This window comes from Pelodiscus sinensis, chromosome 27 (genome assembly GCF_052426305.1).
Source record: "Pelodiscus sinensis isolate ZL-2025 chromosome 27, ASM5242630v1, whole genome shotgun sequence".
NCBI lineage: Eukaryota > Metazoa > Chordata > Testudines > Trionychidae > Pelodiscus > Pelodiscus sinensis.
The window spans coordinates 5,807,430-5,835,059 of NC_143078.1; the positions used below are offsets into that span (position 1 = coordinate 5,807,430).

Below are 27,630 nucleotides of genomic sequence, written 5' to 3' on the forward strand. Positions count from 1 at the left end.
CGGTCAGGGCGGGGGGGGGTGGAGAAGACCCCCCCCCTCGGTCAGGGCGGGGGGGGTGGAGGGAGAGAGACCCCCCCGACTCACCGCGAGCCCCGGGCAGCAGGAGCAGGAGCAGCGGCGGCGCCAGGAGCCCCCAGAGGCCGGGCGGGCAGCGCGGAGCCGAGCCCATAGCGGCGGGAGGAGGAAAAACCGCAGCAGCCTCCGGGCTGCACCTGTGCGCTCTGAGCGAGCCAAGGCGGCGGCTCCGGCTTTAGGTGAGGCGGGGCGGGGCTACTGCGAAAGGGGCGGGGCCACGGAGAAAGGGGGCGGGTCCTCTGTGAAAGGGGCGGGGCCACGGAGAAAGGGGCGGGGCTCGTGTCCCGCTGGGGAGGCAGGTGCTTGTGGGAGCCGAGTTCCAGCACAGCTGGCTCAGCCCGGTGCTCAGGGGAGGCTGTTCCGCCCTCTCCCCGTTGCCCCGCTCACAGGCGTGTCTGTCTGTTCAGTCTTCCTTCCTTTGGGGCTTGGCCCCGGCGCCCCTCGGCCGGGGAGACACGTACTTTGCGATGGGCTGGTTTCCCCGTGGGAGGAATCAGCCCCCACCCCAGCCACAGTGCCCTTTGTTTAAATAACCAAGTGTTCACTGTGGAGTTGACTAGAGGGTGCCCAGTGCGCCGTACGATTGCAGCCCTACCTCCAGACTAGTGATAGAGATGCAGCCCTCTTAGTCAGGTCTAGCTGAAACAAAAGACAGGACTATGCAGCACTTTAAACCATCTTGTTAGTCTTTAAAGTGCTCCATAGTTCTGTCTCCTGTGTCAGCTACCTCGAGACTATGGCTGACCAGGAAAAGGAAGGAGGTAGCTGATTTTTCAAATATATCTGTATGAACAAATTGCTTCCTCCTTTGTATTGAGTGCTCAGGTTACATCAATAATGAGCTAGTGGAAGAATGAGAACCGCAGGGCGGGGAGGCAGGTAAACACTGACACATTTTCTCCCACATCATTTGTCCCAAGCATTTGAGACAAGAGTGTGTGGGTCAGCCTGAGGCAGAGGCTTCAGGCACTTAAAGCAAAGTTTAAGGACCTGAGGTGCAGGCGTAGCTTGGTTTGTGGAAAACAAAAGTGGAGGGAAACCTCACTAACACTAAGAACTAATTATACAACTAAATATACAATCAATGATCTAGAAGAAATTTTAAAATATATGCAAGAAACCACTAAGGGAAGCACTTGTAGAAGCAAAGATCAAGCGCTACAGCAACTGCAACATATATGCCAGCAGGGGTATACATGCACCTGCACGGACACACCGCTCTGGAGGGCTCCCCTGCTGGCCCAATGGGAAAAACCTTCCAAAAATCGTGCATTCACATGTAAATAGAATGAACATGAGCAATCATTTGAAGAAATATGGCATATTCATTAACAGGAAAAATATCCGTTTCCCTTTGTGTTTGCATGCATGTTAGAAAGAAGGCAGGTCTAGCTGATGTCAGAGGTCTGATCTCAGCTCTGAACAAAAGGACTTCTTCCACCCTGTGGGAGTTAAGCTAAATTTTTGACTCATGTTAGGAAATACCCCCTCCCCTAATAAAAATACTTCTCTGCAAGAGATAAGGAGACAATTTCCTTCTTTTCTATAAGCTGTTACCAGATTTGCCCAATACTCTGGGGTATGCTCATTTATTAGGGTTACTCTTATGGGACTGGGAAAGGTTATCAATTCTATCAGTGTGCTGCTTGTGCTTACTTGTGCTCTCAGGGGGAGCTGAATTCTCCCTGCTGTCAATTCCCCCTCTCACTATAGCTCTCCTGCAGGAACTAGGTTCCTCAGGATCGGGTTCTTCCCACCTTAGCAACACACACAGACACTCACACCCATTAACAGAGCAAGTCTGAGAGGATTGGGTAATCAGCACTCACAAGCTGACCCCTCATATGTCCCTGGACTCAGGAGGCTGGGTTTAACAGCAATGCTACACTGCACCCTCATGTACCTTTGGACTCAGTGGGCTGGATTAAACAGCACTTTAAGATGCCATTCTCATATGCCTCCAGGTTCGGCACCCCCTAATCCCCACTTTTACACCACAGTCATTCACTGGTAAACCACACGATGAGCAAACCCCACAGGATTTTGGGCAATACAGGGATTTTTAGCTTGGGTACAAGAAGCATTGTCGCAGAGCGAACAGGGAAGCCAAAACAACACCCCTTAAGGAAGAGTGAGTGAAAGAGAAAGAGAGAGAAGCAATCAGCTTAACAATGCAAGTTATTTTATCTATCTATCTATCTATCTAGGGAGCCAAACACACATAACAGTTACAATATTAAATCTAAATTGGAACTGATTACAAATGTTAGGGCTACCTAACCATATAACAGTTTACATGGGGCAGAGTCAGGAGGGTAGGCTTAGAGAGTATGTCTACACTGCCACCCTAGTTTGAACTGGGATTCAAGTAATCAGGGGCGGATATACAGCAGGGCGAACGGGGCAGCCGCCCCAGGCCCCACGCTTCAGAAAGACCCGTGCATGCGCCGTGACAAAGGGGGGGGGGGAGGCGCGGAATTATGCTGCCCGGGGCCCCGCAAAACGGTCATCTGCCCCTGCAAGTAATGCTACAGTTCTTGTGTCAGAGAGTTTTCAGGACCCCCAGTGAGAGTTTTTTAAAAGGTCATTAGTTAGGAGTTAACATTTTGGGCCTCTCAATCTCGAGGATGTGTCTTGTTGTGGGAAACTTAGGGTTCAGCCCTGCAAGGCACTGGGCACCTTATAGGAGCATAGGACAGTGAGCATCCTGCAGGATTGTGCTCTCATTGACTGCAGCCAGGCCCTAGATGCCCATCAAAGACACAACATTGCAAATGAGAACCATGTCCCCATTGATTAGCAGCTCCCTGTATTACTGGATGCCTGTGTGTGGGGGTAGAGGGTGAGGAAAGAAATTCAAAAACTCACACTGCCACAGATGACAGTACAGACCATAGAGTGAAGCATTGTCCATCTTAATGCAGATCATGTAAACCACGGTTTGTGGTGCTCTTCACTCCAGTGCAGACTATTGAAAGCAAATCTGACCTGCCCTGGCTTGTGCAACAGCATGGTGAAAACTCAGGCTATTTGGAAAGTCTCTGCAGCAAATAGCCATGCCCAGCAGGCCATGCCCAGAGTTTGTTGTGAGAGCTTTGAACTAGGGCATCATCAACTGTGCTCTGGTAACCAGTCCCCCCCTCCTCTTTTTTTAAATGTTTTGCACTTGTTCTTTCCCTACATAAAAGCCTCAGATCAAGTGTTAGTTTAGTCATTGCTTGCACAACACTTCTTAATCCCTATTTTCTACAGAATGTGAGTAGGTCAACCATTTACTTGTTTATTTCTCTTCAGAGTACAGTCAAGTCCTTAGCTCATTTATTTTGCTCCCTTAGCAAAGGAAGCTAGAGGACTATGGTGAGGAGATATGAAGCCCTGTCACACCCCACCCCTTGGTCTCACTTAGTTGGGTTGTGAGAACCTCCTCCAACAGACTAGGTCATTGTGGGTTAATGCCCAGCCAGGCTATAAGGGCAGAGCTGGAAGCAAGGGTTGCTGAGTTTCTGTCAGGCTGAGAGACTTGCAAAGGGAACCGGTGTTGCTTTCTAGCCAAGGCTGCTACAGGAAAGCTACTTAAGGCTGACAGCAACCACAGTCTCTGGAATGATACCTAACACAATTTGTCCCATTTATACTTACAGTTAACCAATCTAACACTGATTCAGTTGCACCTCCTGCTCACACCTATCCTGAGCCATGGATACACCAGGCTTCAAAAAGGGAAGAGACACAAAAAATGAGTAATGTTAGTTCGAACCAAGGGGTTTGATTCAAACTAACGCGTCCTGGAGCGCACGTTCACTTTTGAATCAGCTGTTGAGCAGAATAACGCACGGGCGAGATCATGCTAATGAAGCACAGGATATTTAAATCCCCGCTTCATTAGCAATTTCGGTCACCTACATTTGCATCCCTAGCTCGAACTAGGGAGCAAGTGCGGACATACCCAAAATGGTTGTGCTGACCAAAACCAGAGAGGGAGCTCAAAAGAAGTAGGTAAGCTACCCTATTTGATGTATGCATCTGGTTTGGTTGGTTTCAGTTAGTGGAGTTTTGCTATCTTGAAATAGCGTGTCCACACTGAGTGGATGCTGAATTGCATTTAAGGCCGGCTGGAACCAGGTCCGGCAGGGCATCAGGTCAGGAGATTCTTTGTGTGGCTGCTGCCTGAGGCTATCTGAGGCCTGTGCTTAAAGGGGCCTCCCCAGACAGCTGGTTCTCAGGTTTCTCTGCTTGCTTGCCTACCTTGATGAGGGACAGCAAAGCATTTTGTCTTTGAATGCTCTGGTTGCCCTCACTCGGGACATCAAAGCACTCTGCAACATGGAGCCAGAGCTGCCCCCAGGCACTCTGGTGCTTCTCGTGGACGCATTGCTGCGAGCCCGACTGCACTTTCTGCAGGCTGCCATCCGGGAGGTCCATCAGGGGGCTGTCAGTATCCAGGAGGCCACTGGGGGCTTGTGCCTCATTCCTCCCTCATGTCCTTCCACTTACCCCTCTTTCTGAGGTCAAATAAAATACTGTATTTTCATGAATGAAAGCTTTCTTTATTTAACAAAACTGGGTGGGGGGAATGAAACTCTGGTGAGACTGGGGAAAGGAGGTGGGAGAAGGGAGAAGAGAGGGTGGGAAAGGGGAGGGGGAAACCTGGGAGGACGGAGCTAGAAGGGGGAAGCAAGGGGAAGAGGAAGTTTAGGGCTCATGATTGCGGATCTCGCCGGACCAAATTGATTTTCCTGCAAACCTGCTCCTGGGTTCACATGTGGTCTTTGGTGGCCAGGCTGGCAACTATCCTGCCATAGACGGCCACGTTCCTCTGTCTAGAGCGGAGATCATGGATGCTGGGATCATCCACCCCCAATAAGGTCCATGATCTACACCCTGGACCAGGAAGGTGCCCGCCTTCTCTGGGCCCTGTCAGGCTCCTGGGAGCTGGCAGACTGCTCCTGGATAGTGGTGGAGTGCTGGCTGCCAGTGGCTCATGGTTTGGGGCCACTGGGTCAGGGGCAGTGACTGCTGGCTCTGGGCTGGCAGGCTTGGAGCTTGCACAGGCACTGTGGCCAGAGTCAATCCCTTTTAAGGGCTCCGGGGGAAGGGGGGAGAGGAGTGTTCTTGGTTGAGGCTGGAGTGGCCAGCAGGGCACCCTGGGAAGGCTGGCGGCCCCCTATTTCGATATAAGTGTCTACTCAGCACTTATTTCGAAATAGCTATTTCGAATTTGGCATTATTCCTCATGGAATGAGGTTTACGAAATTCGAAATAAGCACTCCACTATTTCAAATTAATTTTGAAATAGCGGTTTGGCTGTGTAGACGCTACTAAAGTTATTTCAAAATAGCGGCTGTTCAAAATAAAGCCCAAGTTCCCTTTTCAATGGAAAAAAAAACAAAGTGTTAATAGCTATGTAGCTGTATGAAGGAATTTAATCAAAGACACAAATGACCGGACATTTGCAGCAAGATCCACAGGAATTTAAACAGGACTCCCCTTGGCAGCTGTGGGAAAACATGTCCCAGACTACTGAGCTTGGCACCGTAAGGGCTCTCTTTACTAAGCAAACAATAGTGTTTGAAGTCAATAGCACAATCAGAATTTTACAGATAACAGGCATTTTACAGTAGCTAAGTACTGAGATAGAGCGGTCTCTGGGCAGTAAATGAAGCCTACTCATTGGCTTAGCCTGGCTTGTGGAGAACAATTCTTGTGTATACTTCTCAGTCCTCTTACAGCCTGTCTCTTCTGTGCCTGTCCTCGGCCACTTAAAGAGGAAAGACATGGCTGATGAAAGAAGGTTGCTTAAAGAAAGTTCCTAAGGTAACTATCTTCATTTTGACCCACCCTCATTCTGTAGAAAACAAGGGCTAAGAAGTGTTGTGCAAGCAATGGCTAAACTAACACTTGATCTCAGGCTTTTGTGTGGGGAAAAGAACAAATGCAAAACATTTTTAAAAGTGTGGGGGAGCGGGGAAGAGGAGGGAAGGGAGGGAGATTGGTTACCAGAGCAAACTTTCCTTCAAAGATTAACTCCATGTAGCTGAAGGCAACAGCTTGTGTTTCAGATTTAATAAATTGCATTTTTATTGTCTGTTGGCATTTATATCAAGGCCCAAGGGTGTGAGTTTTATCATAACAGTCTCTTCTTCCAACTGGATCCACAATAATTACGCAAATTACACATGTAGGAATTTTGCCCTAAATCCCCAACCCAAAACAGCCACCCCTAAGGAGCAAAGCGACACCTATTAACTGCACACTGAAACAGTACATAAGTTTAGAGCAGGAACAGAAGACACCAAGTTTAATGCTTTTAGTCTTGTACAAAAGGGCCGTAAGATTTGCAATGGCCACTAACAGCCTCTACTAACAGAGGTGGTCTTGGTATTACACCACCTGAATCAACACAACCCAGCATTATGCCACATCCAGATGGAATAGTGTCACCTATTGAAGTATGGGCATCATGTCTTGCAGCAATTTTCCCAGCTCAATTGTCCAAGTAATAACCCTGATCCAGCATTGTGTAGTTGGTGAGATCAGACAAATTCACAGATTGATTCTCTTCAGCATCCGTGAGAATACAAGCAAATAACTGTGACTAATATCAGTAACTTTTGCAGTGTTTCCATGTAGTAATTATTGGAGCATGTATTTTTTTTCCAAAAATCAACAAGTTGTAAGGTTATGTGTGAGTGCTATTCAAAAAGCTTCAGATAACAAGTAACATTAGGTGCTAATTAATTTATAGGTAAAATGCACTTTGCTGACTTACTGAATTTACCCAGCTGGCTACATCTTTTATACATGCAAATGAGATGTGCTTTATTAAAATTAAATGTATTTCTCTTTATTTCCCCAAATCCTAACTTGTATAAGACAGAACACAAACAAGAATTATAACAGTTTGGCTAGTTATGGCAACAGATCAATGTTGCTAAAACAAGTAGGGAGATGTTCAGTGAAAATTCTCCAAAAGAAGCTACCAGTGATACTATAGAGCAGACATGTCAAACTCGAAGCCTACTGAAGGCTGCACAAACAAAAACGGATAGCTTTCAGGGCCACCAAAGAAAATGGACTTTATAAGAAAGTCGTAATTATTTATTATTATAGATTATGTGTTAGGTATATTTTATAACATTTTTTCAGGTCTTGTTTTAATATAATACAATAATTTGATGTGTAAAATTGTTAGTTGCGCATATAAAATAAATTTATATTTACATTAAAAAGTAACTACTTTTTAATTTGATATGATACATAACTTGTTTTGTTGAAATAAAAACAAGTACAGACAGTGGTTAATCAAATAGAACACATTTCTGTGAAAATTTCAGATACTTTGTAAGTTTGAGATTTTGTATAAACTTATAATCATGCGTGCAATTGCAAAAAAATTGACATACTGATATAAAATTAATATACATTTTGTGATTTTATTTGGGAATAAATAAAAAACAAAATATTAACAAAATAACCCCCACCTTTCCCCCAGAGCCAGGCACTCCCAACCCAATGCCTCCTCCCTTCCCCAGAGCCAGCCCCCTCCCCAACCCAATGCCTCCCTCCTCCCCCAGAGTCAGGCCCCTGCAATCTAATACCTCCTCCCTTCCCCCAGAGCCAGGCACCCCCAACCTAATGCCTCCCCTCTCCCCCACAGACAGGCACTCCCAGCTCCCCCAACCTAATACCTGGGTACTGGAGTTGCCGTTGCCGCCACCACACATTTCTTCCTCAGGTGTGCTGGGGCGGCGTGCGCAGAGTGGCCAGCCGTGAATACGTGCTGGGCACCGTGCACAGAGTGGCCTGGCCGGCTGTGAGCACCTGCTGGCTGTCGTGTGCAGAGCGCCCTGGCTGTGAGCAGTTGCTGCGGCGCAGAGCAGCCTGGCTGGCTGTGATCTGCACTCAGCCACATGCTCCGAGCTGCCAGCACATTATTCCTTTATAAAAATGTACTGGCGGGCTGCAAAAAAATTAGATCAGGCCGCATGCGGCCCGTCAACCGCCAGTTTGACATGCCTGATGTAGAGGCATCTGAGGAAATTCCACACTGATTTCCAAGCTCAGGGAGATCCTGTATACATCAGATACTACGTCCATTTAATACATATGAATCACACTGTAGCAACACCTTGGGCATGTTAATCTGTTGGCCGAAACCACAAACTACAGACTAAACTGTTTCAATTGCACAGTTAATACTGATATTAACAACTCAGAGGCAATGGATTACAGCATTTACCTCACATTTACATTCCTTTACATTTCAGGCCCCCCACAGACAGGGACTGCTGCTGCCCCACACTGCTGCCCTCTGTATCAGAGTGGCACGCAGCAGATCGTCTGTGCGGGGAGGTGGTTTTTACAGGAGTTTCCCTCGCAGACCAGCTCCCACTTTCCACCCTGCACTGCTACCTCTGATAGAGAGGCAGCACCACAGGGTAGCAGGGGGGCTCCCCGGAAGTGGGGTTGGGAGCACACTGGCTGCCGGACCCACCCCCCAGGGACTATCAAATAGTCATGCAGCCACTAAAATTTGATGCAGTTACATGACGATTCAATTATATGCTAACATCCCTAAACTGCAGACATCGGTCTGGAGTGCTAGGACCATGTTTGTCAACAAGAAAGCTGGCCAGGGACCTTTGTTCATGAGACAAGCTGTGGTTTTGTTGGGCAGTTCGATGGAGGTCTACTGGATCCTCAAGCTACACCGAGCTGGGATACAGGAAACACAGCTGTACACACGCACACAGCCAACAAGTGACAACAATAGGCAGCTTGCTCTACCATAAGTGGGTAAAGCCCACTTGGAACATTTTGCCCAGTGTCAGCTTTAAGAATCACAGCAGCCAATAGCATGTCCTTCCTGGTAACTTCTTCAGAAAGATGCCTTCCCCTTCATTGCTTGGCTGTGTTCTCCTGAGATGGCAGGCCACCTCCTCCAGCACCCCTCTGTCATACAGGCCACTTGTTGGGGCCTTTGAAAGAGAAAAGCCAAGGAAGAGTAGGGCCAGTACCCAGATGGTGACAAATAAATGCCCATGAAGGGGCACATGCGGAGAGGTGACCAGCAGCTGCATTTTCCATAGATGGCAATTGGAACTGATGAGTTACTAAGTACCACACTTCAATCCAGCGCCCATTAACATCAGTGGCAAAACTGCTGTTTGCTGCCAAACATTCAGATTTTTACAGTGGTGAGCTTAGGAAGGTGTCTACCCCAGCTGGCATAGCTCAGCATATGTTGATGCAATTCACAGATTCCTCGACACCATGTGAAATATTGTCTTTCCAAAAAGTCAGAACAAAATTTCCTTATTACTCTCCCAGTGAGGACATGGAAAACCCATAGACCTCCAAACCAGGCACAGACAGGCAATCGCAAACCTGCTACTACTACCCACCAGAACATTTAGCTGGTGTGCATTATCACGGCACTCAATCACTTCAACAGCTTTGATAGCTCTGCTTTTAGCTTCCCCCTTCCCAGGTGGAGCTCTGTTTCATTCCTTTGTTCATAATGCTATTCCTAAGGGCCCCTAAGTCAGGGGACTAAAGTCAGAGTACCTTACTCACTGGTCCCATAAAGAACGGTTACTTACCTCGTAACTGAAACAAAATGCAGGACTATGTAGCACTTTAAAGACTAACAAGATGGTTTATTAGATGATGAGCTTTCGTGGGCCCACGAAAGCTCATCATCTAATAGACCATCTTGTTAGTCTTTAAAGTGCTACATAGACCTGTATTTTGTTTCAGCTACACCAGACTAACACGACTACATCTCTATCACTATTTTACCTCGTAACTGTGATTCTTCAAGATGTGTTGCTCATGTCCATTCCAATTAAGCATGTGCGTGCAGCATGTACATGCCGTTGGAAGTTTTTCCCTCAGCAGTACACTTAGGGCCAGTGGGGAGTCCCCTGGAGTGGCGTCGGAATATCGGCCCATATATACCCTTGCTGGACCCCTCACCCACTCAGTTCCTTCTTACCTGAATACTCTGGAGAGAGGCTGGTGGGCAGGGATTTGGAATGGACATGTACAACACATCTCAACGAATCACAGTTACAAGGTAAATAACCGTTCTTTCTTCGTGGAGTGATTGCTCAGGTGCATTCCAATTAGATGACTCCAAAGCAGAACCTATGGAGGAGGGCTGGATGTTGAAGCTACAGAGGAGTGGAGAACCTCCCTGCCCAGGGCAGTTTCTTCCCTGGCTTGATGTGTTAGTGCATAGTGATTGGCGAAGGTAAGGACAGAGGACCATGTCGCAGCTCTTCAGATGTCCAGGATGGGAACCTGCGCCATGAAAGCGGTGGAGGCTGCCACAGCTCCATGGAGTGCACTCTAAGGGGTGGAGCTGGTACCCCCACTAGGGCATAGCACTCCTTGATACAAGCAGTTATCCAGGAGGAGATCCACTGGGAGGACATGGGTTGACCCCTCGCCCATTTGGCGATGGCCACAAAGAGTTGCGGTGACTTCCTAAATGGTTTTGTCCTAAGTAAAATAATGGCCTGCACTCATCTGGAGTGTGTAAAGCCTGTTCTTTCCCAGACGCGTGCGGCTTGAGGTAGAAGACTACCAGGAAAATATTCTGGGAGGTGTGGAAAGAAGACACCATCTTGGGCAGAAAAGCTGTGGGGGGGGGGGGGGGGCGACCTTGCCTCTCTCTTTGGTTCACAGCTTGTATCATGAGAGAGCCCGGTGAAGGGTGGGAAAAAAGATGCTCTTTACCCTCTTGGGGGACAAAGTATCTCTTTTCAGCCCACTTATCTGTAGGGGGGATGGACGCAGGAGTCTGCCACAAGGCTTTGGAGATCTGGGTCACCGTTTTGTTAATTGGGAGGGCCACTCTAGAGGGGGTGTCCACATGGAGGATGTCCACTGTGGGATTGGAGTAATCAGACACCCTATCTGTCTGGACTCCCAAACTTTGGGCCAGACGGTGGAGGAGGTCGTGGTGGACCCTGGCATCCATAGAGGTCATGGATGGTCCAGGGTCTCCCAGAGTCTCGTCAGGGGATAAGGACAATGATACCTTTCGGATTTCTCCGACAGATATCCCTGAAAGTGCCGGATCCTGTGGTGTGCCAGCAGATGGGGGGGGGGGGTTGACTCACCAGAGCCACACTCCCCAATGGACCTGGTGACTGCTGGCAGGGGGGCAACGACTGGTCAGAGGTTGGCGATCTGACCAGTGGGGTTTCCGAAGGAGGGGCCTGAGGACCGGATGAGACCAAAGCCGACCTGGAAGGGGGGTTTCCCTGAGCTTGGTGATATGCCCAAGGAGTCCAGAATGGCCACTGGGCCAGAGGTTGAGGAGGCCACGATTACTGGAGCACTGGTACCGGGGCTGGTTGTGTCCATTGCTGCTGGTACGGACAAGGTGGACTATGGTGCCGCGAACAGGAGCAGTGCCATGAGCGAGAGCAGTGTTGTGACTGGGACCAGGAGCCCCAAGAAGATAGCTGGATTCCACCTCGGAGTCAAAAATGTACTCCGAGGCGGACTAGGGAGGAGCCGACACAGACACCTGCAGAACAGCTGCGTGCCTGGCCATAGATTCTGGCTTCCCATGAGGCCGAGGCGGAGGTGGTGGTATGGTGGTACGGATGTCTGGTGCAGAGGTAGGTACCGGAACGGTGTGAGCCAGTGTCGGAGCATGGTACCGCAGTGTAGCTGGTGCCACATCCTGATGAGGCACCATGGGTAGGGGGTGCGTCGCTGGTCGGTGCGGTGTCGGTGGAGCTGGGAGGCAGGGGCATGGAACCGGACCTCCGGTGCTGTGGGCTTGGATTATTTTGCCTGCTGGTGGGGTGTCTGGAGGGTGCTGGAGTGGGGGGCGGTGAGGGAGAAGAGTCTATAAGCACCCTTGCTGCTTCTAAGGCCTCCAGTGTGAAGGGCTCAGGGAAGACCTCCAATGGGCTCGGGTCCATATGCTGGGAGGAAGATCCGCCCGACCTGGAAGGTCTGGGCTCCGGACTTGCCGGCGCTGCATGCCCCACTGGAGGGTGCATAGTGGGCGCATCTAGTAGGCGACCATCCCCTATTAGGCCTCCTCTTCTTCTGCAGTGCCAGAGACTGAGACCGGTGTCGAGGTCTCTGTGGTGCCAGTGAGGCACGGTAGAGGGGGGAGTCCCGCACTGACGCCTGTGTGCTCTGATGCTGGTATCGGCTGGAGAGCTGCCTCCATTAGACGCGACTCTCTCTTGTGTTTCATGTGGGGCTTAAACACCTTGCAGATTCTGCAGGCTTCTGTGAGCTGCATCTCCTCCAAGCACTTTAAACACGAGGAATGAGGGTTGCCCCGGGTCACAGTCTTGTGGCACTTTTTGCAGGACTCAAAGCCTTGAGAGCCGGGCATGCCGTGGCGCGCTGTGGTGGGGAACAGCAAAAAAACAACAAAAGTGTCTTTAACTTAACTGCAGGTACTTAAGCTAACTGAAGAAACAAAGAACAATGCTGAAAACAGCTATCGCTAGACGAGCTGAGGGTTATTCCAATGACCGTCACAGCGGTAAGAAGGAACTGAGTGAGGGAGTGGGCCAGCAGGAATATATATGAGCCGATTTACCAGCGCCACAACAGGGGGCTCCCCACTAGCCCTAAGGGTACTGCTGAGGGAAAAACTTCCGACGACGCGTGTACGCACGCACGCACGCACACACCTAATTGGAATGCACATGAGCAATCACTCGAAGAAGAACAATCATTTCGTGTTTTCAGCAGTGCAAAGGGTGGCTCTTTATGACATTTCCGTGGAATGAGCAAGTGCGTAGCCTTGTACTTTATGAAAGAAAGTAGTCTAGGTTAGCACAAGTGATTCATAGGGAGTTTCTCAATCTCTGCCTTTGTATTTCACAATACTTAAGGCAACAGGCACCCCTCAAGAAATATCAGGAAATGAGTTTTCCTGATATTTTTTCCCCCACATACTAATCTGTAATTTCCTTGGACTATGACAAGCCACAATGCCTGAAATAAAGCATTCTTCTACGGAAAGAGAGGCTTTGAAGTTCAGAGCCTGCTGTTTTCTTTTTAATTCTCCGAGCAATGAACCCTCACTCAACCAGGAACCTGTCCCTACCTACAGGCACTCAACGGACCAGTTATTCATGTTAAAAGCATCAGGTTTTTTGTGAGGCGCATCTGGTTTAGAAAGTGGTGCTGTGTTTTTTAACTGAGTCTCTCTGAACACATGCAACAGGAAGTATGAACTCATTCGTTATCAGAACTGAGACATATGGAAATATCAACACATCTCTTAACTACTTTTTTTTTTTACTTTAACTTTACTAGAGCAAGGACTAGCATGAGCTTCATAATAAAAATACAGTGTAAATGTTAAAATAGCAACATGAATTGCAATAAATTTTGTGTTGCTTTACAGGAAATTTCTATTGGGAAAACACAAACAAAACCCACATCTGGAAGTCCCAGCTGTAACCAGAGACTGAAACTCCTAACTCAAAGGTAGCCCTTAGGGGACAGGGTTTAGGACACAGGGGCAGCGTATTCCAACTGAGATATGCCTATCCCTCTATTTCACCACATATACTTAACTTTACACGCACAGAAAAATTAGTCCATGGGGCTGCTTGAGGAGTGAAATATCACTCACATGAGGAAGGGAGACGGGAGTGACCGCAGAATAGTTTGGTAGTTAGTGCATAAACGGATGGCTACAGAGTGGCCTCTAGTGGTAGATGTGCACAGAGAGAAAAATCACATTTCCATGTACAGTAGCACAGGAGACCAGCAGGGATGAGAAGTAAGATACTGTGGGGGGTCAAATTAAACTCAATCTGCAGGTAGAGAGATGGCTGTGTCGGCATGCGTGAGTTTTGCAATGTGATGCTGCATGGTACAAGTGGGACCCAAGCAGCCAGGCATATGACTTGGGTGCGCTGAATCAATGTGACTTCCAGGATGAGCTCCTAAGCATCCCTGCTGTGCATTTAAATTGCTTCCTGCTCCATGGCACCATCATCTCTCCCCACAGCAAGTCAAGCCCTGCCCCACTGTGCTAGGTAGTCCTCACAGGTTCAAGGAGATAGAAACTTCCCCTACCTGCGGAGGCTGAGTCTACATGTTATTTCTCTGCTGCTCTTTTCACAACGGCTGTGCCTGGATTTATGCAGCTAGGTTCATCTAGGGAGGAGACTGCAGCACTTTTCCATTTCTAGCCTGAGAACAATCACAAGTAACATTGTTTTCAGAGCAACCCTATGCCAACCCTCCCTGATCAAAACCTCCACCACAGTAACCATGTCCAACAAGGCATTTGCCAGCCCTCTTTCCTATTGATCCTATTTGCCAAGTTCATCCCTGCTGTAACCCCAGAAATGTACCTAATTGGTGAGGCAACTTGAGCCATCAACAGTGGTAAAATGTGCTAGAAACTGACACGCCCCCTGCATTCCCCAGGGCAAGCTTCCCTTCCACTACCTTGCCAGCTCAATTCAACCCTGAGCATCTCACGCTACAATGTATTTGTTGGCCTCTAAGGTGCCACGGGACTGCTCTGAGTTTTTAAAATTACAGACTAACAAATATACCCCTCTGAGACTTCACTGAATTAAGTTAATCCTTATTGAATTAGGGTTAACACCCTGAGGTCCATTGTGTTAAAATACAATGCCAAACAATTGTATCCACCTTTTCTAGAAGGAGGGGGATGCTAATCTGTTATCAGTCTTTGAAGCCAGCCCCCTGCAAAGGTGCATAGACCATTCAAATTGGAGTCTCTAGGGACAGACAAAGAAAGGATTTTTGGATAGTGCTTTTTTTTTTAAACAGCCTCAGGTATTTCTTCCTGATCCAGCAAAAGGACAGGATGCCTTGTATATGGAGGGCCCCCATCCTTTGCAAAGGGTTGGAAGGATCAGGTATTTATTCTGAGCTCAAGCTATGATCAATAACTAATGAGAAGCAATCCCCCTCTGCTTAGACATGAAGGACTGTGCCTGCCAGATGTGTTGGCACATCCAAAAAGCATTCAAGAGATCTAACTGAGGTAGAGGCAAATTGTGATTCACTGCCAAAGAGCCTCAGATTTTAAGTGAGTTCTGTCCAATCCTGACTACCAAGATGCCTAGAAATCATTATCATGTTGTGTACTGAGTGAACAGCAGGGATGACACAAATACAATAGCAAAGAGGTGCCATGTGGCCTGTTGAATTAACGTGTTACACAGTGCAAGGTGCACTATCTGAAGCGGACTTTTCTTATAAGCCGTGGTTCTGTAGAAGTCACACCCTGACTAATTGCAGCGTGATTTCATTCCTCTCCCCTGCCAAACATACATCCTCGGGTTTTATTGCCTGTCATAATCAGGAGTCCTGACCAGGGGGTTAACTATGTCTCCTGTACCTAGCCAGGTATTCGGTGGTCAGCCAATAACAATGTTGGTAGGAATTTCAAACTGGAAAAGGGGAGTTTTTCTCTGTTTCTTTGTTTGAGATTTAGAGCAGTTTCTACCAAGACTGAGGGAGATGGGAGTCACTTCTCTCTCCAAGAACGGACTTCTTGCAATGTGTAAGTAGGGTAAAGTTTAGAAAGTCCATCAGGATTTGTTATTTTCTGTGTTTGGGGTTTGGAAAAAAGGTCTGAGTTGTTAATTGTAGTTTTTCTCTTTTGTAACTAAAGCTGTTAGCCAGGGGGTCCAGATCAATTGGTAGCTCTTTTCATCTAGCCACTTTACTATGCTTGCAACTTTAGTTTTCTTTTGATAATAAAAGTTGGTTTCTTTTTCCTAATTAACAGGAATTGGTTGATTGTTGTATCCTCTGACTGCAAGCCTCTTTTGAAAAAGAGCGTCTAGACTACAACCAGTACTTTGGAAAAAAGCAAGCCCCTTTTTCAAAAGAGATCACCCAGGCAGTCTGGATGCTCTCTTTCAAAAAAGCAGAGTTTGCATTACATAGCACCTTTTTTCAAAAGAGCCCTTTTGGAAAAAGGTGTTCTTCCTGGTAAAACAAAGTTTTCCGCGGTCGAAAAAACTGCCGCGTTTTTTCGATTTACTTTCAAAAGAACACGGCAGCAGTCTAGACGCAGGAGAAGTTTTTTAGAAAAAAGGCCACTTTTTTGGAAAAAACAAACAAGCCCTGTAGTATAGACACACCCTCAGTGCCTAGTTATAAGTGCAGAGTCCATTGTTGTCTGTGAATCCCCTCTGGTTCTCTCAACTGCAAGTAAAACAGAGGTTGGGGCAGGGGAGAGTTTTACCTTAGGGAGGAGGTTTCCCAAGTGATCTCTTATCTGGTTTTCGTAGAACTACTTGGATGGTGGCAGCTGATTTCCCAAAATCTGGGCACTAGGATTGGGGGGGGGAAAGGAGTTTTTTGTATCAGAGGCTGGAGAAGCAAGGTTTTGGAGTGCTCCTGGGGGCCCCTACTTCTGCATTTGTCATGCCAGAGTGGGGAACAGCCTTGACACTGCCATTTGGATTAAAAAAAAAAAAAGAACAAACTCTCTCCTCTGTAACACCAGCTAGACTGCGCCATTTCCAGATGTGAACTCTTCTTAAAGCCATTAAATTAATTTACCTTGGCAACCTGGAACCTCCTCGTCCCAACCACTTGCACCTTCCTCAAGCATACATTGGGCCGAAGTTGATCCCAAGTTTTTCCCTAAAGGAAGAACAGGTTCAAGTTTGTTAATCAAGTGAGCAAAGAACTGGTTAACTGCCCAGAAAGAAGGAACAAGGCTTCTGTCAGCCACTAGGTGGAGACAGTTGACTGACTAGAATCGGAGCCTGGCAAACTATGGCAGGACGATAACGGCATAGGTGGTGGTGAGTAAACACTGATTCATTTCCCCAAAATCTCAGTCTCTCATGGATGAAACAGGCTCTTAACTCAGAAGAACCAGGGTGTATAAAAGGCTGGCAGAGGAAGGCTTTGGAAGTGGAAGCTGACTCCCATATAATAACTTTGCAACCTCTTGAGGGGTCATGAGCAGGGGCGACATGTAAGGGGGCAAGGAAGAAGGTGACACCCCTTGTAAACACCACGAGTGGGAGAAACAGGAGCCAGAGCCTCCGGGCAGCCGGGGGAGGGACTGGTGAGGGCCTGGCATCCACAGCAGGGATTGCGGCTGCAACAGGCACAAGCAGCAATGGGGCCTAGAGAAGGGAAGTGGAGCAATGCAACCCTAGCCTGCTCCCCCAGCTGCCACCTGCATTGTTCACCCTCCCCTGCCCTGGCTCCACACCCACCAGTGGGAAGCAGAGTGACATGGCCGGCATTTGGGGGAACAACCCCTGCTGCCTATGCCATCCTCTCCTATAATCCCCCTAACAATGCTCCTTGGGCGGTCTGGGGAGCAGGAAGAGGCAGGGCGGGGGAGGGAGAGGCATGAAGAAGGGGAAGGGATCGGTGAGGCCTGGGGCAGGCAGACATTGACCCAGCCATCGCCTGGACTAGGAGTGTTGCGGTTGGGAGTCACGCAAGGGTCTGGTCATGTGGCCAGTGGCCCCCCACATCCCTCCTTACCGCTGGTCATGACCCCCAGTTTGAGAAACCCTGGGCTACATCCCCAAAATCATTCTCCGGTCTTTAATCGGGGATCAGTCATTGACTGTGGGGGAGGAGGCGGTTACAGAAGGACTAAGTAAAAAGCAAAGACTGGAAGCTCTTGGCACAGAATATACATGCTCTCATGGAGAATGTGATATTTTAGGTCAGCTACATAGGTCGAGGTGGGCAATAATTTTAGATGGGGGGCATTTTACTAATTTTTGAAGTGTCTCTGAGCCACCCCAAAAGGGGCGGGGCTAGGACTCTTGTGCTCCCCCACCCACAGACTGATTGGGCTAGAGGGGTGGGGGAGCACTTTGCCCCGCCCCCCCTACCTCCAGGTCAATCAGATCCTGGGGGTTGGAGGAGCAGGGGAAGTATCTTGCTTCCTGCCCCCACCCAGCAAGGGGCACGTGGTACTTTCACTCTAAGCGCCATGCACCCCTGGCAGGGTGGGAAGAGACTTTGCACACTCCCCCTTCTCCGGGCCCTGGTTGGCCTCAGGACTGGGGAGTGGCAGGGCATCTATAGACTGGATCCAGCCTGCAGAGGCCCCTTTGTCCACCCCTGACATAGGTATTAGCTGCTTGTTTTCGAGGCATCATCTCTGTGCTGCCAGAGACATGAGCCTTTGTAGCACTTTGAAGTGCTGTGTGCTCCTCGCAGGGTGGCCAGGGGAGGCCAGAGGAAACTTCACACGCTCCTCCTCCCCCAGGCCAATCAGGACTTGGGGGCAGTAGAGCGTGTGACGTTTTCTCCTGCCCTGTGAGCAGCGCATGGAGCTTCAAAGCGCTGCATGCTTCAAAGGGCTGAAGGAAGCTTTGTGTGCTCCTCTGCCCCCAGGCCTTAATTGGCATGGGAGCAATAGGGCTTCCGCAGGCCATATCAACCTCTGCTGGCATCTAGTACTCCTGCTCCTGTTGGATTCCCGCTGGAGGATGTGGCCAAGCTCAACTTGAGCTATACTAACTCCAACTACGTATTCTATGTAGCTGGAGTTGCCTACCTTAAGCCTAACTGCTGAGTCTAGTGTAGAACTAGCCTTAGACCTGGAGACCTGGGCTTTGGAGGAGTGGCACTTGCATATTTCAAAAGCCATCAGCTGAGAGGGAGATACTAGGACCATCATGGCCTTAGGTTATTCACCATTGGGGCAGTTGGCAAGGCTCTTCTTCCCTAAGTAGAAGTAGTTTGGGGTCTGTGTTCAGAGTTCCAGCCTTCCTAAGCTTTGTTTTTGTCAATTTAAAGGAAAGAAACACCCGGAAGCAGAAAAGGACTAAACTGAGTCCACTTTTGACACATTCCGGAACTCCCTCTCCCCCGCCCCAAATAAAAATATCGCTACATAAGAGGAAAGAAGAGAACTTCCTTCTGCGCTGTAAGCAGCTATCATTTAGATGAGGGAAGATCTCAGCATCACTTTAAACAGTTAATGAGAGTTTCTTTTAACACATATGGGAAAAAAACCAGGATGCTCGAGTCTTTATTCACTTTTATTTAAGAGAAAAACTTATACTAAGGAAAACATTGTAAATACCACAAATATCTTCAATGATAGTTTCTTCATTCATGGAAAGATTTGTTCTATTGCTAAATACAACTCAATGCAACTCAATGCAACTTGCAATCATAAAAATATGTCAATATTTAAAATCTTTATCATTTATCTTAGAAGATTTAAAGTGCTTGATTATAAACATCCTCTCTCGGCAGCAAATAATAGGATTTCCTGAATATTAAAAAAATATATTTTAAGCTCTACAAAGATAGGTTTTTCACAACAAACATATAAAAATAATGTAGGCACTAAAGCATTAAAGAACTTAACTGGAATATACTTTTAATCTTACCGCTTACTTCTTATAAAAAAGTGAGAGTGGATTGCAATGAAACTAATATAATTTGTTATTCGCACTGAGGGTACGCTTACACTGCACTACCTTGCATCTACACAAGCCACCCTTATTTTAAAATATTTTTCGAAATAATGGGGGTGCTCTTTTGCCATCGTGGTAAATATCATTGCCCGAGAGATAAGGGATGGCTCGTAATAGCATGTAATTTTGAAATATGGCACCGTGCAGACACACCAAATTAAAAAATAAACTATTTGAAAACAGATTCAAAGTAAGATATGCAATTTGCATAGCACAAATTACGTATCTTATTTCGAGTTTAGGGTCCAGTGTAAATACACCCTGAGAGAATTTTTAGTGAGTATTCAGAGCATCTTTGTAATGGCATGTAAATTCATATTATCCTTAATTTTCTCAAAGGTGAAACACACCAGAAGAATCTACAACATTCCACAAAGTGTCTGGCATTTTGAAATCCTGTTTAAAGAATAATATGCATTCCATCATCTGCAGTTAAAGCCAAAACTCACAACCAAACCATGCCGTGCTCTAATGATGACTATGTTCATTAAGGAGAAAGATTTAGTGCTATGGAGAGGCTGAATAAGGGACAAGCTGTACATTCAGAACAGCAAATTATTTTGACGCTCCTAACTGTCTTCGGAAGCCAATTTTCAAAGGCAAGAGCAATGTTCTGCCTCTTTTCTTTCTGCTTTCCTCAAATGCAGTGGATTCCTACTAAAATGCTAGCTCGGCAGAGGAAAAAGGTTATAGTCAAAGTAACACCAGTTGCCTGGGAGGGTCTAGTTTCCCCACAGGAATTTCAGTACCAACATTTGCAATATATTTCCTAACATTTCCATTACTTTCTTCCAGTGTCAGTTAATTTGTAAAAGATAGACATCATCCAACACGTGTCATTTATCCTGCAAAAGGAAGATAAACAGTAAAAAATCAAAATAGTTCTATACTTCAGCCTTCCACACATCTTTCTTTAGACATCAAAGTACTTGTTTAGACTACTAAACTTTTCAGTATAGTAACAAATACTAGTTTTTATTATTGTAACTGCATAGAATAGAAACATTTTAAACTTATTTTAGGTTAAAGTAGAGATTGTGGAATTTTTCCTTAGTGCCAAAATGTTAGGCCTGGTCTACACTGAGAGGTTAGGTAGAGCTTAGCCACATTAGGTCGATTTTGAGTCCACATCACCAAGCCCGTTCTATTGAGCCCATGCTAAGGGACACTAAAGTTACTTTAAATGCTCAAAACCACATTCAGTCACCATTCTGCATGTGCTCAGCCTGTGGTTGAATTGCTGCTTACTGTGGTCCAGGCTGCCTGTGCACAGCTTTATGAGTCACAGGAACAAGGGTCGGTTGGAATTTATAAAGGTGTGAGAGTCACACACCTTTTCCGACCATTGCACGTTGATGTCCGTGAAATGGCCCTTGGGACGCATCTGCACCTGCAGCACCATTGAGAAGTACTCCTTGTGGTTCATACCTATTGGGCAAGGTGGCAGGGGTCCAAGATGGGAATGTGCATTCCATCTAGTGCCCCACCAGCTAGGGAACTCCATTGCAGCAAAGCCTTCCTCTATGTCCTCCATGTTTCCCAGAGTCACTATCCTCCATAGCAGAAGGATATTGATTGCCTTGGCTACTTGTATCATGACAGTCCCCACTGTTGATTTCCCCAATCCGAATGGACTCCCAGCTGATTAGTAGTTGTCTGGCCAACTTCCACAACAGGGCTATTGCCACTCACTTCTCAACTTTCAGAGTGGGTCTCATTCTGGTATTTATGCACTCAGGGCAGGGAAAGCCATTCACAAAGTTCCACAAAAGTGGCCTTGTGCATATGGAAGTTCTTCAGCCACTGCCAATCATCCCACACCTGCATCACAATTTGGTCCCACCAGTGTGTGCTTGTCTCATGGCACCACTGTGTCTAGAGGATCAAATACATTTGCCATTCCTTCAACTCTAATGCTTTGCACAAGAGTATGTTAATAGTCTCCTGAGATTTGTCCTCAATCCAGTGGACCCTGAATATGCTGTGGATATACTACAGCATTAGGTGCATCATGGTTATGATCATTATCATAATGCTTTGATGCTCAACGGAATTCACGATGAGTTCCATGCTTATGCTACTATAGTGTCAGCATGATAACCAAGGGAAAAAAGGACAAGAAAAGACTGTTTGCCATTGCTTTCAAGCAGGGAGGGGGGAAAGAGGAAAGGAGTGCATTATGGGATGCTGACAATATGTACCCACAACCACATATTGCACAGTTTTGGTGTGCACTGGGAATATAACCCAGAATGCAAAGGGGTGCAGACACTGTGGGATAGTTGCCCACAGTGCATCGCTCTCAAAATAAACAGTAGTCACTCCACTGGGGATGCCTTACTTCAGACTGAATTGAATTCTTTTGCTCAGTGGGGATATGGACATTCAACTTTACAATATTGTTTGCTAAAAATTTGACTTTAATAACTTTGGTTTCTCTCAGTGTACACGTGGCCTCTGAAAAAAGCAGGTTAGAATATGCATTATGGATATTGGAGGGCAAGGGCTGATTTGTCAGCAGAGGTAGTAATTGCAGGAATGAACGACAGAAAAAGTGACTGATGACAAGTGTTTAATTACATAAGCTAAATAATGGAGAAATACTTAAAAAACAACAAATAGTCTGGCAGCACCTTAAAGACTAACAAAACATGTAGATGGTATCATGAGCTTTTGTGGATACAACCCACTTCTTCAACTGGGTTTTACCCTTGAAAGCTCATGATATCATCTACGTTTTGTTAGTCTTTAAGATGCTGCCAGACTATTAGTTGTTTTTTAAGTTTTTCCAGTTACAGACTAACTTGGCTACCCCTCTGAAGCGAATGGAAAAATAGACTATCCATGAATCTGCTCTTCTCCCCACAATAAAACAAAGCTGAGCTGAAACACTCCTCTAGAATTTCTGCTCTGCACCAGGAGTGGACACCTGTGTAGATTTACATACATGGCAGTTTTATAGCTAAATGTTAGTTTAAGTGTCTAGTCACATTGAACATACTTCTTTAACAATGGACCATGAGAATGCTCTGTAAAACACTGTATGGCCCTTATGAAATCCACATGCAAGGGCATGCTAAGCCAATAGAAATCAGGTTTTGGGGTGTTTCTGCAGGCCCCCACTAATGCATTCATCGTGCCAGTGTGGGGAACAGCCTTGACAGAGCAGCAGGATCATTTTGAGAACCCAGGATTTTAAAAGGACACGGGTTTTTCCTTTCACTAGTTGCAAGCTTTGCAGGGTTTTTTCCTCGTTTCTTTTGGTGTTCAGTTGCTGCCTTGGGGAAAAGCACACAGAAGGTTAAGCTGAAGCCAGACACTCCAACCCAACCAGTTTTTTTTCCTAGCTTTCAGGATAACTGGATAGCTAGGCTAGTTAAGGCATGATGTCCAGTTCTAGGACAGATTCATGCCCCAAGGAAGGAGTCAGGAGCATATCCCCTATGAGTCCAGGGGGGCAGTAAACTTGAGAGGACTGGAGCAAGGTATAGCAGCCCTCCTTCCCCCTCATCACTGCCTTCTATGGTGGAAACTGTCTGTAATGTTCAATGTGCATGATTTGGTGCCAAAATTTAGTTACAAAAGAGAGGAAAAACCATTTCTAACAGCACAGGCATCAGATCCAAATTCCCAAACCAGAAAAACAATAAAACCTGATGGATTTATCTAGACTTTACTTACACATTATGAATAGGCTTTTTCTTGGAGAGAGACATGTCTTCTGTTTCCCTCAGTATCTAGAGAGCAAATCTGGCTCAGAGACAAAGGAGGAAAAAGTTAAAAATTCCTTTGTCTCAGTTTGAAATCCCTACCTGCATTTATATTGGCTAACCGCTACCTAACTAGGTACAGAGGACATAGTTAGCCCCTTAGTCCCTGGCTGCTGGCCATCCCTCATGGCCATGACACCCCTCCTTTTCCATTTTATCAGAAACAAACAATCTGATTTCAGGCACATCCTATTGTCCAAGCACAACTAAACCCTGACTTTTTTTTAAGTTAGGAGGAGAGGAAGCTGCCTACCAAATTTGTTGGTCCTTACTCTTCTCATGTAGGAGTAGTTTTTGAACAAACAGACTCACAGATGGATGGACACAAAGACAGATAGACGCCCAAACATTTTCAGATATATGGTAGATAACTTTCTCTCAGGCTGGGCAGAGGTAGAATGATCTCCTTCAAAAACTAAGAAGCATCACAAGTCTTGTTACCTTCCACTCCAAGTGAAACAAACACATATTTGGACTTGCTATATTTAAACAAATATACAACAAATTGTATGTGAATAAGCCACCACACACAATTCCTGCTCCCCAGAGAAAACCTACCTAAACAAGACACTCCACGACATGACAGGTGTTAGTCACAATGCTTAATGCGTTAACCTAGCGGAAGGTGATCAGATAGGACATTGATAAGCATGGCATAAGAACCTATATAATAAAAGAGGTAATGAGTTGAAAGAAACATTTATATTAGACAAATACCTGCTTCTCACATACTATGTTTAACAAAGTACACAAAGTGGTCAGGTTTGTTGTTGCAAAAAAAAAAAAAGTGTTTTAGTAGATAATCAAATAATATGACATGAAACATTTTTGCATACAGCGTAATTATAGCTGTGTCAGTCCCAGGATATTAGAGAGGCAAGGTGAGTGAGAATATCTTTTAATGGATAATATCTTTTATTGGAGAGAATATACATTTTATTTTATATCTTTTGTTGGCAAGAGACACACTCTTTCAAGTCACACAGACCTTACCCACCTTCACTCTATAATGAAAAATCTGAGTTCAAAACACAGGAAAAAAAAGAATAAGTAATCTGTAGAAGTCATTTCTCAATTTGAATTTAATATTGTAAAATTCTATCTTACACTCTATGGTGACATTTAGTCAGAATATTACTATCCTACATGCATACTTTTGGGTACATTACCTTTCAAGATCAAATCAGCATTTTCTTTGTCTGTTCTTCTGACATTTGACACACTGAAGAATCCAGACTTACATTGTAAGACCTAAACAGAAAAGAGAGAACATTTGCTGAATAAAAAATGTTCACATAATTAAGACTAAAACAAATTTAATGTAAAGTAGTTGATTAAAAAGATGGAACCTTTTTTTTTTATAAAACTAGAACCATTTAAAGAAATAATTGGAGTCTTGATATTAGAAAAGTATTTTGAGAAGATATATTTACCAGCTCAATTTTCTACCAAGTGTAAGGGGACTGTTAGCCCCTTACTAAAACTCTGTGGGAGTTTTTGGTTTGCCAGCTCCCAGTGTCAAAAGGGGAGGGGTCCATGAGAAATCAGGGCCCTGAGACTGACAGACCCCAGAGACAATGGAAAGCAGCCAACACTCCAGCTCGGCCTGATTGACAGATTGGACAGGCCAGTGAGGAAAGCAAGAGGCCAGGCCCCATCCTCCCTGTGAGCTGGGATTGTTCTGGGTCTCTGAGCAAGGCGAGAGCTGAGACAGCTAAGAGAAGTGCAAGCTCTGTGGAGAAGAAGTCCTGCAGCAACAGAGCCAGGCACAGACAGCTCAAGGAGTGCAAGCTGTGCTGAGGGGCAGTTTTGCAGCAACAGAGCCAGGCACACACAGTCCAAGGAGCATAGACCCTGTGTTGAGCAGCAGGCTGGCAGTGCTCAGACAGCCAAAAGGGACAGAGAAGCAAACCAAGGAGCTGGAGACTGGCAAGGCAGCACAGCCTGCAGCTGGGTGTGGTGACCAGCTGGGACCAGCAAAGTGTGGGGAGAGGCTCTGGGCAGGGAGATATCACCAGCCAAGAGGCCCAGCAGGCCAGATTGGGAGAGGGGTCTGGCCACTTAGAGCTTGAGGCTGTGTGGTCACTCCTTGAGCAAGCATGTCCAGCCTGCAGCCCCCGTGCAGCACATCCAGGGCCTCTCAGGGGCCTATAAGGAAGAGACTGTGGACTGTCCTTACACTCTGCAGTCTGCTGTTTTGATGTTCCTGTGCTACAGAGCAGGATTGTGTGTTCTCATTTAACCATTCTCATTTTTTCTTATTCCTTTCTCTTTAATCAGTTGATGTTTAATAAAATTCTATTTGCTTAGAACCTTATGAAATGATTACAGGGCCAAGAAAGCATGCAGTGTGAAGAGAGCACCTCGGAGTGGGGACACCCTAACTCCTGCCCCTAGTGACTACAAGGTCGGGGATTAAGTCCCAGGAAACCTGGGCCCAGCCTTGTTGGGGTTTCGAGGACTCTGCTACTCAGGAGAGTGGAGGGGGAGCCCTCAGGATCAGGGAAGCTGTGGGGTAAAGGAAGTGGGAGCGGAGACTCAGATCCTTTCGCTGGTCCATTTCACCGGGGTGGTATAGAAGCCAGGAAAGTTCCCCACAATAGCGGGACCATTCCCCCGCTTACACAAGCAAAGTGTTAAAAGCATTACTGTTTAGAATTTTACTGCTAACAAGGACAAAATACTTAAAAGATTGTTTTCTTCTGTAAAATGCTCCTCAAAATAAAACAAAACACATTGGCAAAAATCTTATGTCCCCTATACTTTCAAGAACACAAACATTCTCACAGGAATTAAGTTTTAACAATACCAAAAAACAACATTCAACAGTAAGCATTTAATTTTAGATGTATGTGTGTATCTTTTATCATTGTCCTTCAGCAAGAGGGTAAGTGCTGTAGAAGTAAGTGTCACAAAACAAGCAATATTTTTGCCACGGGAGTGAAGTCTCAGATTATTCTTCTCACATAGAATCACTTCTGTATAGTTTATCATCCAGACTCAACAGCTCAATAAAAGCAAGACCAGAATACTATTTCATTTTCTTTTGTGTTTGATGTGAATGTATTTTGCTACCTGTATTTTGCCAGTAACGCACAAACAAGACTGCAATAGCCACATAGAGGCTGGTTCTCCAATATTTTTCAGGGTTAAATTCTAGCACCTTCTATCTTTCATATGACAACGTAACACTTTTGAACCAACATTAGACTGCTTCTCCTACAATAAAATCCAATTTCTGCTAGATGAGTATCTTTGCTTATGAACCTCCAAGACTGGATATTTTATTCAAATGACTTTGCAAACTGGGCTTCTGAATATAAAGCCGATCTTAAAGAAGCTACCTGCTTGATGATCAGGATAAAATGGAACCGAATTCCATGACCATCAACTTCACTTCAGTGGGTAAAGTTCAATACTCCACACTATTAAATAAGCCTCCTTAAAAACATTAACTATCATCAAACATTTAATGAGAAATGAGAAGCAAAGCTGAAAATTCTGTAAATCTGAACAGATTTCTAAAGAATGTCATTCCACATCTTGATGAGAGGACCATACCAATTATTACTTGTAGGTGGCTGCAATTTATTATTAGCTTAGTAAGGGATTGGAAATCAATTTTTGTTTAAAGTTGAACAGTGATTGTTAATGGCTTTACATGTATGCATTCCAGGAAGCAGTCAGGCTACAAATTTCATTCACCATATAATTAATATACTTGGGAGGAGCTTTTTAAAATTCAGTGGTAAGTCATGTTTTTGTGGGAAGGCAAAGATGCAAATCTTTTCACAACAGCTCACAAGTGATGCTGTCACCTGAAGGAGTAGCCAGATTAATTAGTAAAAATCAGAGTTTATATAATCGAAGGTAACTGAAGCAAAATTAATCTTTGTTTAAAAATAAAGAATAGATTTATACCTGATCTTTAGTCTATTTTAAATCAAAGGCATCTCAGTATCATGAATCCCAGGGTAACATTATTCAAGTGAATGTTCTACAAAACAAAGTATCTATTTAAAAAAGTATCTACACAATATTATCTGGCAGTGATACAAAGCCAGTACTGTAGTGTGAGAACACAACTTCACAGGTAATTCTACACAAATCCCACTTTGTGTTTTTTATTTGCCATATTTAGGTTTGGCAGGTTTGAAGACTGAGAGGCTCTGTATGAGAAACATTCTTGAAGATGCGCACTACAGACACTCTACATGCAGAAATCCTGCTGAAAGAAATGGGTGCATGGTACAGCGTTGTATTCCACCATGCTGCAACTTACAGAGCAGAGAGTAAAGGGCTAAATTAAGCAACAATTT

At 45.8% G+C, this 27,630-nt stretch overlaps 2 protein-coding genes and 1 long non-coding RNA gene across 13 annotated transcripts in view; 1 reads left to right on the forward strand and 2 right to left on the reverse strand.

Annotated features, from left to right (window-relative positions):
* Window positions 1-241, reverse strand: part of LOC149521389 (membrane cofactor protein-like) — a 33,203-nt gene extending 32,962 nt beyond the window's left edge. For all 6 annotated transcript variants that reach the window (XM_089773662.1, XM_089773660.1, XM_089773659.1 and 3 more), the window contains exon 1: window positions 85-241. In XM_089773662.1, the coding sequence (XP_089629788.1) occupies window positions 85-169 (85 nt within the window). In that variant the 5' untranslated portion in view covers window positions 170-241. The remainder of the gene's footprint in view (window positions 1-84) is intronic.
* LOC142820901 (uncharacterized) lies at window positions 118-27,619 on the forward strand. Its single transcript, XR_012897890.2, has 3 exons — window positions 118-254; window positions 13,475-13,557; window positions 27,453-27,619. It is a non-coding gene; the product is annotated as an uncharacterized LOC142820901 (long non-coding RNA).
* LOC112543740 (complement component receptor 1-like protein) overlaps window positions 19,080-27,630 on the reverse strand; it is a 114,150-nt gene continuing 105,599 nt past the window's right edge. For 4 of the 6 annotated variants that reach the window (XM_089773654.1, XM_089773651.1, XM_089773649.1 and 1 more), the window contains 2 exons: window positions 24,481-24,562; window positions 19,080-20,386 (listed from right to left, as the gene is read on the reverse strand). In XM_089773654.1, coding sequence (XP_089629780.1) covers window positions 24,490-24,562 — 73 coding nt within the window. In that variant the 3' untranslated portion in view covers window positions 19,080-20,386; window positions 24,481-24,489. Of the gene's footprint in view, window positions 20,387-23,222; window positions 23,292-24,308; window positions 24,330-24,480; window positions 24,563-27,630 lie in introns of all 6 variants that reach the window. The other 2 variants (XR_016347948.1, XM_089773650.1) reach the window with 2 other exon arrangements.